The sequence below is a fragment of the Platichthys flesus genome, chromosome 15 (assembly GCF_949316205.1).
Source record: "Platichthys flesus chromosome 15, fPlaFle2.1, whole genome shotgun sequence".
Lineage (NCBI taxonomy): Eukaryota > Metazoa > Chordata > Actinopteri > Pleuronectiformes > Pleuronectidae > Platichthys > Platichthys flesus.
Window position 1 is genome coordinate 19,299,583 of NC_084959.1, and position 12,443 is coordinate 19,312,025.

At 43.5% G+C, this 12,443-nt stretch overlaps 1 protein-coding gene and 1 long non-coding RNA gene across 2 annotated transcripts; one reads left to right on the forward strand and one right to left on the reverse strand.

Annotated features, from left to right (window-relative positions):
- Positions 1 to 345: 345 nt before the first annotated feature.
- On the reverse strand, positions 346 to 9,295 carry ripk4 (receptor-interacting serine-threonine kinase 4). The gene is made up of 8 exons (XM_062406250.1): positions 8,956 to 9,295; positions 6,375 to 6,666; positions 5,034 to 5,182; positions 4,635 to 4,684; positions 3,468 to 3,626; positions 2,890 to 3,005; positions 2,204 to 2,444; positions 346 to 2,062 (listed from the first exon to the last, which is right to left on the reverse strand). The coding sequence occupies exons 1-8, from the start codon at positions 9,135 to 9,137 to the stop codon at positions 813 to 815; spliced, it is 2,439 nt and encodes an 812-aa protein (XP_062262234.1). The 5' UTR covers positions 9,138 to 9,295; the 3' UTR covers positions 346 to 812.
- LOC133969647 (uncharacterized) lies at positions 9,176 to 11,702 on the forward strand. Its single transcript, XR_009924233.1, has 2 exons — positions 9,176 to 9,589; positions 11,260 to 11,702. It is a non-coding gene; the product is annotated as an uncharacterized LOC133969647 (long non-coding RNA).
- Positions 11,703 to 12,443: the final 741 nt, after the last annotated feature.

Consider the following 12,443-nt stretch of genomic DNA (forward strand, 5'->3'; position numbering starts at 1 on the left):
TAGCTGTATAGCTTTTTGAGTGTTATAGATCTGAGAGCAAAGAAGTTTGCCTATCACGTTCAGAAAAGGATCTTATCTGAACATTTCCTTGGAAAGGATGTGTACTGTGAACATACTTTTCATTTTTACGTCAGCTTTAAAACAATTGGGTGTGATGTTTTATCTCACAAAATCTTTTCCTACATATTTGGGGCCTTAAACAACATTTTGTTATCATGGTTATATTTTGAGATTTTATAGCTCAAACTTGATGTTACTCTTTTACTCATATCTGGAAAGAAAACAACTTTAGTTTATTAAGTTTTAAATAACGTTGCGAAAAAATCAACAAGGTCAAACAAAATAAAAGGTTTTATATGTTTTAATGGATGATGAAGCACCGATATGTAACAGGTACAGAACACTGAAGTCCAAAGTTGTTTTTTTTTATGCAAACGCTGCGATGATCTACAGCTTTCGTGACCAAAGCTTGTGTTCTGATAAACGTAAGTCACAGGGATAACCATCTGCAGAGCAGTGTAGAAAAAGCTTTCCTGATCATGTCTCTGATACACATGCTTGTTACATCAAATAGGCTTGTTATGTAAAAAAGTATACAAAAAAACTAAAGTCAAAACAAAGTATTTAAAGTCTATTTACAGTGTACATATTTACATTTAAGTTTTTTGGAGACTGCTCAAAGGGCCTCTAAATCCAAAAATCTCCCTTAAAATTGGACAAACAATCTCTCCCTTGCTCTGAGACATCAGTGGAGAACAGAAATGACACATGAGATAGATGTGAGCGCAGATGTGACAGTGTCTTTGCTCCGGTTAGCAGGATGCTGTCGCACACTGTGAGCTGGTAGGTTGTGGACAGTCTTTATTGCTGTGTTCAGTCAGTTTCAGGATGACAACCTTTCTCTGGAGCAGCTTAGCATCCAGTGGGACGGACTCTTCAGCTACTGGCAACACTGTGCTCTCTGTAACTAAGTCCTGACAGTCCTGTGGTAACAGCATAGTAATGATATCCGAGTAGCCGCCCTGCACGGCCAGGTGTAGTGGGCTGAGCCCCTGTTTGTCTGACAGAGCGCCACCATCAGGACAGTGAAGGAGCAGCTCTCTCAGGACTTCACAGTGTCCGTTCTCTGCTGCCAGGTGGCAAGGAGTGCGTAGGGCGCTGGTGGACCTGTAGGGGTCTGCCCCCTCTTCTATCAACATCTTGACAGTGGCCAGGTGGCCCTGCTGGGAGGCGAGATGGAGGGGAGTGTGTCCGTGGGCGTTCGGGGCTTGGATATCTGCCTGGTGTTTGATCAGGAGGCGAGAGGTGCTGGTGTGACCCGTCTCTGCCGCCACATGTAGCGGAGTGTTTGACCAATCGGCAAGAATGTGAACGTTTGCTCCTAATTCAATCAGGATCCGTGCCACTCGGTACTGCCCCCTTTTGGATGCCAGATGCAGCGGCGTACGGCCGTCTGTGGTCTGCCCGTCCACCTCAGCAAAGGCCTGCTTGACCAGCAGCTTGACGATACCCAGATGTCCTTGCCAGGCAGCCAAGTGTAGCGATGTCCAGTTGTCCTTGCCCTTGATTTGAACATCAGCACCTCGACTCAGCAGCACTCGGATAACATTCTCCTGACCATGTTGGCAAGCAACATGAGCCGGGGTGCGTCCCTGGCCATCGGTCTCGTTGATCGCCGCCCCCCGGTCCAGCAGCAGGCGTGTGATGGCCTCGTCCCCATTCTGGGCAGCCCAATGCAAAGCTGTGTACTGGTCTTCATCTTTGGCATTGATGTTGGTGCTGCGGCGTCCGAGCAGAAGCTCTGCCAGGGGCTTCAGGTGCTTCTCAGTGGCCAGGTGGAGGGGTGTGGAGCCACGGGCATTGGCGAGGTTGGGATTGGCATTGTTCATGAGGAGGAACTTGAGGGCCTCTTCATTGTTCATGGTGATGGAGTGGTGGAGGAGACTTCCTCCTCCCTCGAGGAGAAGGTCGACATCCTGAGGCTGGAGGATCTTCATCAGCTTGGCAGTGTCTTTTGTCCTGATGGCCTCACACAGCTTCCGCTTCTGGACCTCAGCAGAATCTGAACAGCGAGGAGGAAGGAAATTAGAACCATTATTAGCTGTGGTTCTTTCTTGCGTTTATTCTGATAATCAGGATTGCCCAGCCCTTTGATGTTCAATCATATTATATTTCCAGTTGTAGGTCTGTAATCAGCTCTTACCATATGTGCTTTCTTTTTCAAATGACAACGTGATAGAGTCTTGAGAGGAGAAGGCTGAATCTGCAGAGGAGATACCAGACAGTCTCTTGCAGGTGTTCTCTTTGCTGTGGCAGCCATCTTCCTTCACTCGATCAAAGCTCCTGGAGATCCCAGAATCCACCTGGCTCAGAAGCTCTGACAGGCTATAATCTTTTTCCGGCAACATGGCAGACTTTGGACGCACTGGCTTGTTGTCTTTAACCTGTGGAGCAAAGAACCTGATTAGTTTATTTGAACAAGCTGTTCTTTGACACACATCACATTCCATGACATCCACACTTAGGTATGTGACTGCCTCTCACATCCAGAGCCACTTACTGTGAGATGGATAGTGAATCATTTGCTACCTAAATTAGTTCAGGCCCAGATGAACACATACAGAAGTTGAAAACAGTGGCGGTAGCTATCACCTTTCATAAGCGATTTGTTCCAGGTCACGTACGCAACAACGAACGCCACGTAGATGACCAAGCAGACCACAAGTACAACCATCCCATCAGTCCACATTCCTCATCTGTTGTGTAATTGTTGTTCAAGATCAAACATTTACACAACATATGACTTATAAAGTCAAGTCTAGAGATAAGCCTGTCATAGTCTGGGTGGGTAATTATACGTTAATGAGTAATGCTGCATTGTCATCGTACCTGATCACTAGTGAGTGCATTGTGGGATTCAGACTCTGGCTCGGATGTAGACAGGGTTGGGGTCCTCGGCTCCTCTTGAGGTTTGGAGCAGAGCTCCTCGGCTTCAGATGTGATTTCTATAAGGACGACAGCTCTGGGTCAGGTTTCAGTTATGGCAGGGATGGGATAAGTGAATGCAAAAGGGAAGAACAAGCAGCATTAAAAGTAGGGGGTAGGAGAAAACTTCAATTTAACAGATGGCTGCACTTTTTCTTCTCAGCAGTCTGTGTTACCCAAGAGTGTGTAGTTAAATGAATAGGTTAGATTAACATAGGGATTTGCTTGAAGTGATCATGATAGTAGAACGTTTAAGAGGCATATCTTACAATTAAGAGAGAAATCCAACAGTTTCTCTCTTTATCAAATTTAATATAAACCTTTGCATGTACTCTTTTTTTGTTGTGTGTGTTTGATTGGCAAGCCTATATTTTACTACTGATTAGATGTGTTTATTATGATAAAAGATAGTAAGAAGGAAATTAGCTCTTTTGTCATTTGTTTAATTTATTTACTTTTGTGAGTACAGAACAACAACTCACCCTGGAAGCTGGGTCTGGACGCTGGGTTAATGGCCCAGCAGCGCTGCATGAGGCTCAGGAAACCTGCACAGGCCGTAGGTCGACAGCGTGGCACCGCAGCAAGGTCTGGACGCACCCCCTTAACCACCTTCACCATGATCTGCAGGATGTTATTGTCTCCTGGGGAACAGAAAAAAAATAGGTCCACTTTTCAGTTTCATCAATAACAAGCCAGCTTTTATATTTAATCAACCTCGGATCTGATCTTATGTTCTAAAAAAGAATATGTTTGAAGGCAAATACAACTAATTTTTGAATCATAACCTGACTTGTTGCAGGACATGACGATGTAACCTAAGGTGCTAGTTGGCGCCAGTACTCCTACAGATAGTCATGCATGGTTTTATCGTCATCTTCCTGTGTGCTCAGATAAGGAAGCTGTTTCCCATGGGAGCAGAAAGGTAAAAGCTCTCTGAGCTCCTGCTCTGACCTCTTTCTATCTTACTGTGGGATCAGCAGAGTCAATGAGTCAGAACAAACAGATAGAGGCTTAAATCACAAACACTTCCTCAGCTTTTGAAACCATAATACCCAGGTGGAGGAGGAGAATGGGAAGGGACGGCAACCAGGCTATTTCTCACTTTTTAATTATGCCCGAATCCACATGGGCAGAGCAAACCTGGCAACCCTCAGGCACTGGTCTTCAAAAGAGCCAAACTCCTTGAAGCAAACTACTACCTGATATGCCTGGGAATAAAAATAAACTGTGGCCCAGTCCACCTGACTGCTCTGGAATTGAGTAAACACAAAGTGCAGCTCTTGTAAACACACACAACTTGTGTAGATGTAGTGTTCCCCTTAGTCTACTGGAAATTAGGAAAGCTTATTCCAGTAACTTATTTTGTTTACACTCAAGTAGCAGAGTGGTCCGTTTATTACTATTGGATGGACTGGCATTATGTACTGTACATACCCAAGTGAAATAATTCAGTGGTCAATCCATGAGACATTCATAAATGATAATATTGTTAATATGGACTTACAGTTATCATTTTGAAAGAGCGTCTGTATTTTCCCATTTAGCATTTGTTCGAATGTTTTACAACTTTATTTTCTTGTAGTATCCCATCAACCTTAAAGGACACTATTAATTTTCACACAGGATTCCAGTGAGCACATAGGTCTTACCTTGGTAGGGTTTCTTCTGTGTGAGGACTCCCCAGATGACGATGGAGAAACTGGAATGGGGGCAAAATAAAATTAAAAGTTGTCAGAAAAGAAAAATATCAAAGAGTAGAGTTGTTGCAAATATGGCACCTGAGGAAGTGCTGTTAGATGTAAGTGAGCGGTTAAATCGATTCAACGGAGAATATTGAAATAACTCCTATGCTAATTTGTTCAATGCACAGTTAATAATTTATTATTCACTGCTGAGATTTGATGGATTACAGTGAATGGTATGAGTCAGGGCTTAACTGATCATACAGGAGGAGCAGGAGAAATCCAGCCAGACAGCTAACACCGATCCCAAACTATAACCTACATTGAAATAAAAAAGTTTCAAAGCAAAATGCTGAAGAGGCCAACCTGTAGACGTCGTGCTTGGTGTCTGACACCCTGTCCTTCTCGATGATACTCTCAGGTGGCAGGTAGGCGATGGTGCCGCAGAAGCCATCTCTGCTGATGTCATCAGCCCGTGACAGGCCGTTCCAGCGGGCCAGGCCAAAATCTGAAATCTGAGAAAGAAAGTAATGAGATAAGACCCTCAAGAAGAACAAACCCGCTGCCTTTCTCATGAAGCTCCGTGACCTTGATGACTAAGTTTACCCGCTGAATATGACAGGCTGCTAAGCTCTTATTATGTTCACTCAGAGGTAGGATGGGAGCAACATGGCCATGTCCCGGCCTGTAGGAGAGGAGAGGCCTGTCACGTTTGTGTTGAAGGAGTGCACACCCACACACTCACCAAGCACGCAGTCACAGAGGGAGGTTTAAAAGGAGCAGAATTAATCCTGTATGGACAGGCCCAGGTGAGGTGTTTACATCCAGGCATTAGACTCAGATATGACAGTTCTCACCCATCGCTCTCAGTACTGTGGAGCTGCTCAGAGGTTGGACAGTGGCTGAGAGACATCTGTCTGCCCAGAGCGTGTGCAGGGTTTCATTTCAACATGAACGAAAAGCAGAGGCAAAGCACCTCACGGTTGAACCCCCTATAACCAAGACTTTCAATAACATGCAGCTGTGATCTGACTTGATTTGAAACGACATCAGTACACATGATATGTGATCTCAATGGAATAATTGTTGATCAATTTTCTTAAATATTGTTACGGCCATAGAAAAACCTGCTGTTCTCATGAAATCATCTGACATTAGCCCAAAATGTATTTTATTACAACAGAAGGATTAAGACCCTTTTTTAATAAAAGATACGAATTAACTAGCTGTATTATGTATCTGTTCTTTACTTAAGTTGATTTATTTTAGGGTAATTTTTACTCTTGCACATAAGCAAATATCTGTACTTTCTGCTCCATTACATTTTTACAAAGCACCAAGTTTGTTTAAATTTTTTTTAGAAGTAATCAATGATGAGATCTGGATCATGCAGCTAAAATAAGTCCTGTGTCCTGCAGCAGTAAAAACCCTGGTGAAGAAGAAACACCTGACATGGATTCTGCTACCACCTGGACCATTGCATTGGGGAATAGGCTACATTCAAGAATTACTTTAGGTTTTACTTTAGGTTCATCAAAAAGCAAGTACTCACTTACTGTTACTCAAGAAAAGTTAATGTACTTTTACCTGATACATTTATGTGTATATTTATTTATTATATATATGTACTTGTACTTTTACTTAAGTTTGCGTACTTCCCCCACCACTGGTGTTCGCACTATTAATTTGACAAAATAGACCCTCTACCTTGACATGATAGTGGGCGTCCAGCAGGATGTTGGCGGGCTTCAGGTCCAGGTGGAGCAGTGGTGGATTCATGCAGTGGAGGAAGTTCATCCCCACTGCAGTCTCATGGATGATGCGGAAGCGGAGCTCCCAAGGCAGCGGCTCAGTGGCCAGCAGGGTCTCCAGGGAGCCGGTCTCCATGTACTCCATGACGAGGCCTTGAGGATCCTCACAGATCCCATAGACAGGAAGGATGTACCGGAACTTGGCCGCCTCCATCTTCCTCGCCTCCTCCAGTAGCTCTGCGCGCTCCCTATGTAAAACGTGATGTAAATGATTATGTTATATTGTGACTTATCATTGCGTCTATGTTGCATTTGTATTGGCCCCATGAGTCCGGCCTCTTTGCCGGAGCATCCAAGCAATTTTAAGTGCAGCTGAAACATTACACATTCCATAGTGAGCAGATTTATCAAAACTCTCCTCATTAAAGATTTACCAAAAGCTTCTGAGGACACGCTCTGCTCAGTGGGCTGTTACACTTGGCACAGCGTTTGTCCTAACCCAAATTCCTGAACATTGCACATCGTCCTTACTGAGCTGCCAGCTATGCAGAACGTTCACTATTAACTGTGGCCGCTGTGAAAATGTGACCTCTGAGGACGTCTATAATTAATTTACAAATCCAAGCATGTGGATCGCGCTCCGCCACTGCCCGGCGGCTCATCCGGGGCCTTGAGGACATTCTGGTCGAGCCTGGAATGCTTATGGAGAGCTCTCGTCCTCTGTTGCACAACCTTTGCACAGCTCCCTTTATCAGTGCGCCGGCCCTGCTGACATACCTCAAACACAACTGAGCAGGTCATTCATGAGCTCAGTGCACATGTCTCCTGCTTAAAAAAAATGCAAACTCTATAATGAGGGCAAATGAGAGCAAGATTAATCACTAATGATTGTACTCATAAGGAATGTGCTTCAAAGGCAGCAATAGGTGGGCACGACTGGGGATTCAGTGTTATCCACCATCAGTAAAAGGAAATTAGATGCACCTAAAGAGACTTCATGTGGCTCAGAGGACACTATTATGTGCTCAGTGTATCAGGTTACTAAGAGAGCCCTGCTCTGTTGGAAGGAGCCTGCCTATAATTATCCTTTATCATCTGTACAGGCGAAGGAGGTACAAGCCCCCGAATCCACCAGGAGAGAATAATCAAATATGATGTAAGAGAATGGGCGAGCACTTGTTTGCTAGATCCATCATCTAATCCAAAGGGCTCCTCGTCAGCTCCTCCGGACCAAACAATGTCCCTGCTTCAACAGAGAGGCCCTGTAAGACCGGTTATACAGCTTGTCTGCAACCCGGCAGACAAAGGTGGCTTTGAGCTACTGCTGTGGATGCTATGCGTGGGTCAATGCAGACTTCAGTCAAATGATTGTTTATGCACTTTGCAGGTGTTTGGAGGAGATAACATCTTTTGGTTCAGGTTCAGCGGATGCATTTAGTTGCACTACGGGTTTTGGGGGGAGGGTGTCATTCCTCTTTTTTCTTGGGCAATGCCGAAGGGAAGTTAGTGTCTGTTGATGAGTTTGTCATGTTCTGGTGACGGTGACTCGGCGAGTTGTCATAATGTGCCGTTAATCCAACGCTGAAAGGAGAAGTCACGAATTACAAATTCAGAGAGCTGTCTCAATCTCTGGTAAGGCAGGTGCAGCCCTGCCGGTTCCTTCATGTCTCTACATTCCACTACATTCTCAGGGTATTTGTGAGGTAACATTTACAATGTCTCACTGATGAACCCCAGTGTTTGTTTGTGTGTGTGTATGTGTGTGGTTGTGTATATAGACTCAGACTCTACATGAGTGGAAACTTCCACTGACAGACAGGTGTTGGCAGGTAAAGCTTCCTCAGAGGTTGGCACCAGTCACTCAAACAGCAGGGACACACTTGTCCACCCTCACACCACACAGAGCATAAATAAGATTCACTGATAAGCAGCCGAACTGTAGGGGTGTCTGATCTAACACCTCGCTGCCCTCAATGAAAAGGACATTTATTCACATCAGCCCCTCCCTGAGGCGTCTGCATTATAATGTCTCTGTCGATTTGGGGAAAGCAGCGGAGAACCTCTCATGTTTGGCCTGGTTGGAATATGTAAACAAGTGGGTCCCTGAGCAATGTGGCTGTACTTCTGCCCCCAGGGATGAGTTAGCATGTTAGTGCTCCCTGCAGTTCAACTTAACGGTGTGTCTAAAAATCGAAAGGCGGCCGGCTGTGTGCTGCCCAGGCTCCTCTCCAGCTGCTGTGTGAGCCCTGACTGGCAGCCGGTGAGTCACACTTCTCCCTGGTGCTCACCTTTAAAAAGGACTCTGAGGCACTGAGGGACTTTTTTTATAAGACACAATCTGACGTCTCTCTATCTACTGTTTAGTCATTAACACAGTCATCACCATGATCAGGCTGAAAGACAAGAAGTTAGATTGTTAAGGAAGCCGACACAGAAGTGAAGCAGCCTGTGAACTCAATTCTCTCCCACTACTTGAAGTCAGTCCGGCTCCACATCTGTACAAAGATAATCCACGAGGCTTAACAGCTGTTACTTACTTTTCATCCATATGAAGGCAGGGAGGGCACTTGATAGCCAGACATGTTTTCCACTGTACATGCCGGACTTTGTATACTTGTCCAAATCCACCTGAGCCAATCTTCTCCCAGCTGCCAAACTCGGAGGAATCAAAGGTCCTCAACAGTCCCATATTCCAGTTGGGAGACTCCGGGACGTCCATATCGGTGCTGAGAGACCCACCACCTGGGCAAACTCCTGTTTTACTCGTCTCCAAGGCTCAGTGTGGGGAAGTGAGCACACACAGCGACCTGCCTGCTTGTGAGCTCTTCCTTGTTTTTCCCCTGGTCTAGCTCAATGTGGCCTCTCCCTCTCTTCAGGTGAAAAGAGGGGCTGGGCCTGGTGCAGTGACATCACTTCCTGGTTTGGAAACTCAGGGAAGAGGTGGAAAAAGGTGGTGACATTATGCTTTTCAGACAATCGTTCTTGCAGGTGCCCTGAAGTGCCCAGCTTTCTCATGTTTCTAGGCACAAAGAGCAGAGGATAATCTTCACCACGAGCCGGACACCATGAGCCCAGGAATGTGTCGCTTCATAAACACACCTTTGTCCTACTGTAGACCATTATCCAACCGAGCCCCCTGGGGCAGGACGAGGGAAGACGTTCTAACAACAGGTTGGTTATGTGATATTGACTAAATGGTTTAGAAAACCGTGGACTCGTGTTTTCAGCACAAATCTATTCATGAGAGGAAGGATATCATGCCATCATGCATGTCATAGGCTCAGTTATACCAGTGACACATCTGTGTCTTCAAATTGTGTGTGTGTGTGGGGGGGGTTAGTTGAAATTAGCCCAGTTGTTTACTTTTCTTGGAGGATTTTATCAGTGCAATCGCCGTTGTAACTTTTAAATAGATAACTAAAATACATCACCATTTGAGCCTTAGTCATGCTAAATCTTTTTTAAGTTATAACAATTATTTAATACTGGCTAATGTGTAACACTAAAATAGAAATCTTAAGCCCCTCCACTACTTAATATTTACATACTTGAGGAAATCCCATTATATTGATAAAAAAGAGTAAAACCCTTTTATGAGACACAAGCTTCTGCTTAACTGTGCCTAAACCTGTGGAAAAAAACATGAAAGAAATACCAAAACAGGGTAAAACTAGTTAAATTATTGAATGATATTTCCAAAGTTAGAGGCACAAATATATATTCATATTTTTTTTCTCTACGCTTTACCTTTTAGACTCTTTTCTTTCCTCATGTTGTAGTTGTATCAGGTGTACATGTTCAACTTTGAATGAGCAAACTGATTGTTACGAAATCCAAATAAATGCCGTTTAAATAGCTTGTAGCCTTTTCTAGCTAAATTGTAAGTATATAATTATAGTAAAATATGTTTTCAGAGTCAGTTGCAGTTTTTTTACCGATGATGAATGTTTATATCCTGAACATACCGCAGTTTAAATTCAGAGTCAGGAGCAGAGTTACAGCCCTGCAGCAGATAAAGGTTCGGCTCAAGGACACGTCTCTTGCACAATGAGCCTTGCAGCCGCTGTTAATGATTTATTTTTCACTTATCATAAAACAGCAGATTTATGTAGGTTAAACCAGACTTGTCTCAGACATAAACACAATGAGGCCGGTCCCTCGAAATGCGTCATTCGCATAGTTCAGAGAGCACTATACCTCAAACTGATATGAAATATGAAATGATGCAATACTACATTAGCCCCTATGTGACAGAAATCATCCTGTAATTAAAACACATCAAAAATGCTCCATAACTGTATGGCCCTTGCCCCCAAATTCGCTGACATATTAATATTAGTTTTTGTAATTGGTTAATTTATTTCTCATTCAATCATTATTTTTAATAATTTATTTATTTTCTTACCCTTTGATTTGGATGTATATGGTGTGGATTTGTGAGTACATGTGTGGTAATTTTTTTTACTGCATGGTGTAAGTTCCTCTTTGTTTTTTGAGTTTCCCTTTGTGGCTGTTACCAAATAAAAACCATATCATGAAAAAGGAAATACCAACACAGTTCACTTTCTTAAAATATTCTCCCTGAGTCACAAGAGACACAACACTGATAGCACACAAAACAAATAGGGAAATATTTCAGCCACTCTGTTGATCTTACCTTAGCCCTGCAACCCCCCCCCCCCCCCCCCCCTGAAGCCTGATATTTAAATTTGTGACTTCTTGGTACCCTGATGCAAAAAGGCACAAGTCTCAGCACAGCACAACAAACATAATATATATTTTTTCTCTCTCTTTCTGGAGAAACGCACCTGACAACCCTCTATTTACCTCTGCTTCAACAGCATAACACATGATCTCATCACATCGCCCTGCTCCACCCTGCTCCCCAGATTTAATTAGGAAACTGGAAGGACGAGGTATAAAGTCAAAGTATAAATAGTTTGTCACTGGGAACGCTGTGGAGACAACGCAGGGATCTTATTGGATGGCGTGGCACCTGGCTCCATGTCAGCCTGCAGGATTTTGCCACCGCAGCAGGGATGAGTGTTTGTGCCCCGAGGGCTGCAGCTCTGAGGTGGAAGCTGAAAGACAGTGTGGAGCCCATCAAGGTGACAGTCCTCCCCTCATGTAACGTGTAAATGTATTCTCTGGGGTAGCGTCACGCCCGCTCTTCATTAGAATGACAAAAGGAGCTTTTATCAGTGTGCTAGTAACATCGGCTTCTTTAGATCTGCTTCACTGCTCTGATTTAAAACAAGATAATAAATCAGGACTGTCCATTTTCCTCCGCTGTGTGAAAAATGTTTTTTTTGGGGTTTTAAATTCAAACGGGCTTTAGAGGCCTGAGATACTTTGTAATGCATCCGTGAGCACAAGGTATTGACCAAGCTCTGTCAACAAAGACATTGAATAATTAATAATACAAATACTAAAAATTATGATAATAAATAAACTTATAAACTATCAGTCCATTTATCGTGAGATGTTTAAAAACGATCATATCTTGGTTTTCCGAGTGTTCTTCAGTGAGTCTCAGCTTGTGACAATTTTTTAGCTGCCAGTAACTCAGGTACATGATGCCTCATATTTTCATACTGGATCCAGTGCAAAGCCTTCACAGTGTATTCAGTTCTCTCCATCCTTCAGGTGAATGTAGAATGCGATAGTTTGTCTGAGTGTTCAAATCACTATTGCTATGACCTCATGTAGTTCTCATACTGTGTCACATCAGGTGTAAAGAATTATGGGTGAACAGTTTTTATAAAAAATCTTGTTTTGATGAACTGGGCTTATGAGGAACTACATATCAATTAGTTGACTAAATCAATTGTGAATATTCAGAAGTACTTATAGCACTAAAGTGCGTGATGACGCTAGACTATATCGCCATCTGTTGGTAGTTTCATGTTAATACGTTCAACTCTGTAAATTGGATAAAACTTGATTAATGTTTGACAGCATCAGTGTTAATTTTGGCAGCTATTTTTGATTTAGTCTTAGTCTTTTGGTCATTTTAATCCTTCTT

Bases quoted from the DNA above. Each gene is read 5' to 3' on its own strand.
- ripk4 (XM_062406250.1), bottom strand. From the start codon at position 9,137: ATGGACGTCCCGGAGTCTCCCAACTGGAATATGGGACTGTTGAGGACC. The intron at 4,685-5,033 runs GTTGGCCTCTTC...CCCCCATTCCAG, and splicing joins ACCAAGCACGACGTCTACAG to TTTCTCCATCGTCATCTGGG. The intron at 2,445-2,889 runs GTACGATGACAA...TTTGCTCCACAG, and splicing joins ATGCACTCACTAGTGATCAG to GTTAAAGACAACAAGCCAGT.